Genomic DNA, 7,139 nt, shown 5'->3' on the forward strand with positions numbered 1-7,139 from the left:
TACGTCGTGCTTGGGTCTCCCTTTGAAGACAGTATATAGATGTTTCAGTTGGTACAGAATATAGCTATATTTGGTACCAACTGAAACATCTATATACTGTCTTCAAAGGCAGACCTATGCACGACGTAATGCTGTCATTTTGACTGCAGAGTTTATTTGGGTAGTAAGAGTTTCACTTCTTGTTCACTTCCGAGGCTAACTCAGGGCACTAATACTTTGAATGACTTGAGACATAGCTACCTGAAGTGCCTTCCTCCAGCTCCCACACCCTTGATGTCTACATTTCTGCTTCTTCTTCCGTTAGGGGGTAGGTAACACTAGAATTTATGGAGGATTACCTGGCACCAGTATTGCTATCTTTTCGGCACCAGGCTATTAAATAAAACATCCTAGGCTTTTGAAATGCATTTGGCATTTTACAATCTTGCTGGCTGTTAGTATGCGTTTTACTGGTTGCTTTACTGTGTGGCTTATGATATTTTAACTTGTCAAAAGCCCTTCACCAGATAATGTTGTATAGATTTAGTAAATAAAAGTGTGTTGCAAGAGATCACAAGATTCCCCTCTACAGAGGAATCTGCCTTCTGTGTATTTGCATGATTCCCTGCTCTGGTGTGCCAGCGAACTATTCTGAGAGCAGGTAAATACTGCTGCATCTCTGCATCTGTTGTGATTGTCATTCCTGGTGCAAAGATGCAGAGACACAGCAGAATGACCTGAAAAGAAGTAAACTAGGAAGGCCAACTCGCACAGAAACACAGGAGGTGAAGTTCTCTGAGGCAGGTAGCTCTCTTGTACACTGAATGCAAACGTCTTTAGATATAAGTAACCAAACTTCTCAGCTTTTCCTTTGAAAAGTACTTGCTTAATGATATCTAATCGTTATGTTGGTACAGTGAGTATAGGTATTGGATGAAGTAGAGGTTTGGGCTGGGCAGGTTGGGTTTGTAGTATCTCATTAAAGGTTCTAGACAAAAAGCTACTGTCAAGGCTTGGGGCAAGTACTGTTTGCTAAGTCTCAGTGGTGTCTCCATTGAGTGTATTGTGTTAATTGTGCTGATATAAGTAATGTTTTCCCAAACAATCCTAAATTATAAAAGCTTGAGGCTCATACAGTTATATACCCAATCAGGTTTTAATCTCTTCCATCCCTTTACTTCACTGTTATAGTCTAAAAGAAAAAAAACCTGGAAGGAACTCTGCTTAAAGCCTATTGTATTAACTTGTAAAACTAAATGCCCTTATACCATCTCCAAAAAGCAATCTCTGCATATAGAGTAGAACTGCACACACATCTTGTGATGGTTGTCTCATGTCACTGTACCAGTTCCCATTGCCAAAGACCTGAATCATTGAACAGGAGTGAAAATGTCAGAAGAAATCTTGTCTTCAGCTCTCTTCCATTTTGATGGACATAGTCACTTCTGTCATAGATTTCTGAGGAAAGGCAGACTGGTTTTTTAATATATATATAATAAAAGTGCATTTCTTTCCAATATAACTAGCCTAGATCTTAAAGTTGTTATCCTTTCCTTTTGGTGAAGGTGAGATACTGTCAGTCTCTAAGTGAAGAAGAGAAGAAGGAACTTCAGATATTTAGTTCACAACGAAAGAAGGAAGCTCTGGGACGAGGCACGGTTAAGTTGCTCTCAAGAGGAGTGATGCATGCACTTTGTGAGCAGGTAACGTTCTTATTACCCAAATTAAAAATAGTGTTGGACCTGTGTGAAGCTCAACTGTGGATATTTAAACCTACATAAGGACCAAAGTTAATGGACTAAAGCTTGAAAACTGCACAAATTTAATAAGGCTGCATAAAAGGTATGCGGTTCAGCTCTGTTAAAATGGAAAGAGCAAGTAAATATTGAACTAGAATAAACTGTTAATTATGTTAACTGGAAAAAAGCAGGATGGAAGTAGGCTATAAAGTATGGTGAAGATTCAACATTCATACAACAGAAAACTAATTTGAACTTGCCTGTTCATTTGTATTTTATTTTCAGTGTGGTACAAAGATCAGTGGAGGTGAAGTTGCAGTATTTGCCTCAAGAGCTGGGCCGGGAGTCTGCTGGCACCCATCCTGCTTTGTGTGTTTCACATGCAATGAACTACTTGTTGACTTAATCTATTTCTACCAAGATGGAAAAATTCATTGTGGAAGGCACCATGCTGAACTACTCAAGCCGCGTTGCTCGGCATGTGATGAGGTAATACCACATTCCCATAACACTTAAAAGCCGGAGGTCGAAATGAGAATTGTGTTCTTTGCTCAGTTAAACAGCTAGCTTCCTGAAGACAACTGAAAACTTGAGGGTAGTATTCTGCTAACTTTTGCTCAGACTAAGACCCATTGAAATAAACACGTTGAATACCACCCTGAGATTCTCTTGACTTTTCACACATTAACTTCTCCAGTAAATTGAAGAAACGTTCCTTGCAAAAAAATATTGTTAAATATAGTGGCTGCAACTGTGCTATCCACGTATTTACCTAAACTATTTTCCCCCTCGTAGATTATTTTTGCTGATGAATGCACAGAAGCGGAATGTCGCCACTGGCACATGAAACACTTTTGTTGCCTTGAGTGTGAAACCATCCTTGGAGGACAGAGATACATTATGAAGGACGGGCGCCCATTCTGTTGCGGCTGCTTTGAGTCCCTCTACGCAGAGTATTGTGAGACTTGTGGGGAACACATAGGTAAGTGTATGTTAACACAGGGGAAAAAATGGGTACACTACAAACTAAGCTCAAGTTTCTAATCTGTAGGTGAAGGGGTCTCTGAAAATGAATGTTAAAAGTGTTGCCTGTTTGGGGGGGACAGCTGGCATCTAGAGTTTTGTTTTTTGAGGGGGCAGGGCTTAATCTCCCAAGTTTGTGTCTGTTAATTTAAAAAATAAGCATTTAGTAGACTTTAATCTCAGAATGATGACCTCACAGTCACCACACTTGATGAAAGGCTTCAAGGGGAAGCTCCAGCATGTTTGCTGAACTAGTTTGCCGGCAATTTCAATTTGATTTAATTTGAAGTATGAGTTTCTTTTATTACTTCAGCTGTGTTAAATTAGCATAGAACAGCTCGTTCTGAAAACTGGTATACCGCCAAGTGAAAACTTTTCATCCATCCACTGTTGTGAAGTGGGTTCTGGTGCCACAAAAAGCTTTGCTGCAACAGATCTGTTAGTCTTCAGCAGGGTGGCTCCAGTTTTTTCTTTTTTAATTGACACCAGCATGATTCTAGCAGACATGTACAATAAAAATAATAATCTCAACTACTCCTTTTCTTAACCAGGGGTTGACCATGCTCAGATGACTTACGATGGACAACATTGGCATGCCACAGAAACATGCTTTTCTTGCGCTCACTGCAAAGTATCCTTACTTGGCTGCCCTTTCCTTCCCAAGCAAGGACAGATTTATTGCTCCAAGTCATGCAGTCTGGGAGAGGATGTTCATGCTTCGGACTCTTCCGACTCTGCTTTCCAGTCTGCCCGCTCGAGAGACTCCAGGAGAAGCGTTCGCATGGGGAAAAGCAGCCGGTCAGCAGATCAGTGCAGGCAGTCTCTCCTCTTGTCCCCGGCCCTGAACTACAAATTCCCTGGCCTTTCTAGCACTGCCGATGATACACTCTCGCGGAAACTGGATGACTTAAGTCTTTCAAGGCAAGGAGTAGGCTTTGTTGATGAAGAGCTCTGGAAAGGAAGGCGGGAGGAAATGCCTGATGATCCAGAAGAATGGGCTGAGCATGAAGACTACATGACTCAGCTGCTCCTAAAGTTTGGCGACAAAGGCCTTTTTCAGCAGCCGGTGGAAGCAGACGTTAGATCAAATGAGCAGTGGATTTGCGAGAGCATGGTGAAAGGCAGATCAGAGATGAAGAAAAACAGTCAGAGCCTAGCGAGCAAGAAATACCACTCAAATATGTACTGGGCACAGTCCCAAGATGGCCTAGGCGACTCTGCATATGGTAGCCACCCAGGCCCTGCCAGCAGCAGGAAAATCCAAGAGTTGGACATGGAACATGCCGCAACTAGATACAAACATGACCAAAAGCAATGGTATGACGATTCGCTGGAGAGATTGTCAAACCTGAAACAAGAGCAGTGTGTTCGGGATTCAATGGATTCCCTGGCTTTATCTAATATCACAGGTAAGAGGATCAAGAGAATGTAATATTGTGATTTGCACTTCCATTTAGAAAGCACTAGTGATGCCTAATCTATAGTTAGCATTCATCCCGACAGATTTGCTTCTTACTAGTAGGCTACAAGAGTTATGCTCTGTTCAAGGCTTTCTTTCTCTCTCTTGTGCTCGTTGTACAGATACCACCCGTGTCGAGGCATGGGAATTTAAGATTAAGGAACAGGGACTTGATGAGATATGAGTCTTTGATACAGGTTTCTTCTCTCTCCATTACTAGCCAGCTGAACACTGCGTATGTTTCCGCTGCTGCCTTCCTCCTCCCTTTTGCCTTAGCTGAGCCTGACAAAGGGGAAATAGGGTAGGGGAGATAAGGGCCTACAATTTCTACTAACTATAGGGCAGTGGTGTCCAATTTTTTTTCAAAGAGGGCCAGATTTGATGAAGTGAAGGGCCGTGAGGGCCGACCAAAGTTGTTAACAATTTTTTTTAGGATTGAAGCTGTTGAGCTTTTTTATGATTTTACCCCAAAGTTGTTTATTTTACCCCAGGAAATAAACTGCCCTGCCACAGGGGCCAGATTAAACCAACCTTTCTTTTTTCGCTCTCTTTCATAACCCATACTTGGGTAACTTAGCGAGAGCTGAAATGTATAAACATTTGCATCTGAACTGTTGGGAAATAATGGTGGTGGATTCATTTAACCTACTTCTTTATAATGTATTCCTCTTAGGTGCTTCAGTTGATGGAGAAGTCAAACCAAGACCTTCCTTGTATTCCTTACAAACCTACCCAGAGCTGGAAGTAGAGGATTGTGAGAAAATGAGCAACATGGGGACTCTGAACTCCTCAATGCTTCACAGGAGTACAGAGTCTTTAAAAAGTTTAAGTTCTGAATTATGCCAAGGCAAAACGCTGCCAGAGGAAAAGCCAATCCACGTGCCAGTACTGAGAAGATCCAAATCGCAGACCAGACCTCAGCAAGTCAAGTTTTCAGATGATGTCATTGACAATGGAAGTTATGAGAATCTCGAAATCCGCCAGCCTCCTATGAGTGAAAGGACTCGTAGGCGTGTTTATAAGTTTGAAGACCCTGGGAAGAGACACCAGCATCGCCGCAGGAGGAGTAGGAAGTCTAGGTCTGATAATGCGCTTCACTTGGTTGCAGAAAGAAAATCTCCGCCAAAGGAAAGACTTAATTTTTATTCTCCTCAGGATTATGACAAGTTTGTTCAGAATAAAGGTCATGCCGTTCGAGCATACACTCCAAACCCATACAGCCAATATACTCATATTGCCTCTGACTACACAATGAGGAACCAGAGGGACCAGTTTCTTGGATTTTTTGGAGAGGAGGAAGACTCTTGGTGCTCGTCTTCATCCTCCTCGTCGGATTCTGAAGAAGAAGGGTACTTCTTAGGACAGCCCATTCCACAGCCCCGACCAGTCAGATACCCCTACTATACAGATATCCTTTCCAGCCCGACTGCTGAACTCCCCAGTTCTCAGTTTGGACAGAGGGTAACCAAATCGAAAAAGAGAAAACCTCCCAAAGGCAAAAACTGTATAATTTCTTAATTTTGAACTGTTTCTTCACTGTTCTTCAAATGTTATGTACATAAATGGTTAAAACAACTTGTGTAACCTGTAACGGGGCGGTCTCTTGCCCATGTTCTCTATAAAGGCCTTGCAATCAATAATCAGTTGAATCAGGAGGGAGTGGTAGAAGAATAAATTGAAAGAGTTTATAATACTGTTCAGATGTGGTTTTAGAGGGCCTTACCAGCAAGAATGCCAGTCAGTACCTTAGGTTTAGAACTTGCCTGCTACTTCTGTTGCCTAGCTAAGACACAGTATCTCAATTATAGTGTGCAACCCTATTCATCCTATAGATATTACTGTAGCCCAACCATTTTGATGCTAAGCAAGAATGCTGTTTCTGTACAGGGCAAAAGGCGTATCAGATTGACTATTCTATTTGCTTTGCATTGTATCTGAGTGACCCTCAGGTAAATTAATTTAAATATATGATGTTCCTTGCCCTTAAAAATATGGTGTAAGCTACAGCCCCTACTTATAAAGTTAATTGCATTAAGTCAGTGAGTCTGCTTATATTAAACTTTTGTGAAAATGAGTCTGAGAATCCTGTATATTTGAAACACTACCCTAAGTTCCAAATGTAGCATATAAGCAAAAATTAGAGCCATCTGATATTTATAATGTAGTATTTCATAGCTAAATCTGTATTTGTAACTTAACGGTGCAAATAATGTACATATTGTAAAGTTGAGATTTAACAGACTATTTTTATATCCCTGAATTGCAAGACATTTGTTTAAAATACCATTAGTTTTGTTTGAGGGTTTAACAGCAGTTTGAGTCAGGCAGGGGTTTGTTAAATGTTCATAAGTTTAAAGTAGTGAAATGTTTAATTTTTGACGGAAAAGCTCTGTTTTGCATGGTAGGAGCTATGTAAATACTGTTTAAGCTATGGTACGTAATATTAAAGGAATTATTTATGGGTTAAGACAACTAAGTGTAAAGCAACATTACAACAAAACACTTCATTTTCACTGTTTCCATACGACAGGCTTGAATCTAATAACACACTTTAAAATGAGCATCTGATTTATGACCAGGTGAAATGCCCCATGTTGTATTGAAGTAGTTGAAAATTAAATCATCTATACGGTAGTGTTTATAGCCCAGCTATCAAGCAGCTTTTGAGTCCCACTTTCTGCAGCAGGTTTCCTAGTAGCAACCAAGCCACCAAAAGGCAGTAAACATGGCCCCTATCTTCAAAGGAAGACACTGTGTGTGTGTGTGAGAGAGAGAGAGAGAGAGAGAGAATGAATGCAGATGGTCTTCCTACGAAAGGAACTGACATCTTTCAGCTCATTGTCTAACACCCAAGAAAAGTCTGTGTCTTAGCAGCATTTGCAATCTGTTATTTGCTGTTGATCCACCACAACCATGTCAACAGTTCATAATAAGCAAAT

The 7,139-nt window shown here is 40.9% G+C and overlaps 1 protein-coding gene across 3 annotated transcripts in view; it reads left to right on the forward strand.

Moving 5' to 3' along the window:
* Positions 1 to 6,672, forward strand: part of PRICKLE1 (prickle planar cell polarity protein 1) — a 65,226-nt gene extending 58,554 nt beyond the window's left edge. For all 3 annotated transcript variants that reach the window (XM_083699167.1, XM_083699168.1, XM_083699169.1), the window contains exons 4-8: positions 1,545 to 1,682; positions 2,004 to 2,207; positions 2,514 to 2,700; positions 3,293 to 4,150; positions 4,874 to 6,672. In XM_083699167.1, coding sequence (XP_083555293.1) covers positions 1,545 to 1,682; positions 2,004 to 2,207; positions 2,514 to 2,700; positions 3,293 to 4,150; positions 4,874 to 5,718 — 2,232 coding nt within the window. In that variant the 3' untranslated portion in view covers positions 5,719 to 6,672. The remainder of the gene's footprint in view (positions 1 to 1,544; positions 1,683 to 2,003; positions 2,208 to 2,513; positions 2,701 to 3,292; positions 4,151 to 4,873) is intronic.
* Positions 6,673 to 7,139: the final 467 nt, after the last annotated feature.

Source organism: Podarcis gaigeae, assembly GCF_964106915.1.
Source record: "Podarcis gaigeae genome assembly, chromosome: 10".
NCBI lineage: Eukaryota > Metazoa > Chordata > Lepidosauria > Squamata > Lacertidae > Podarcis > Podarcis gaigeae.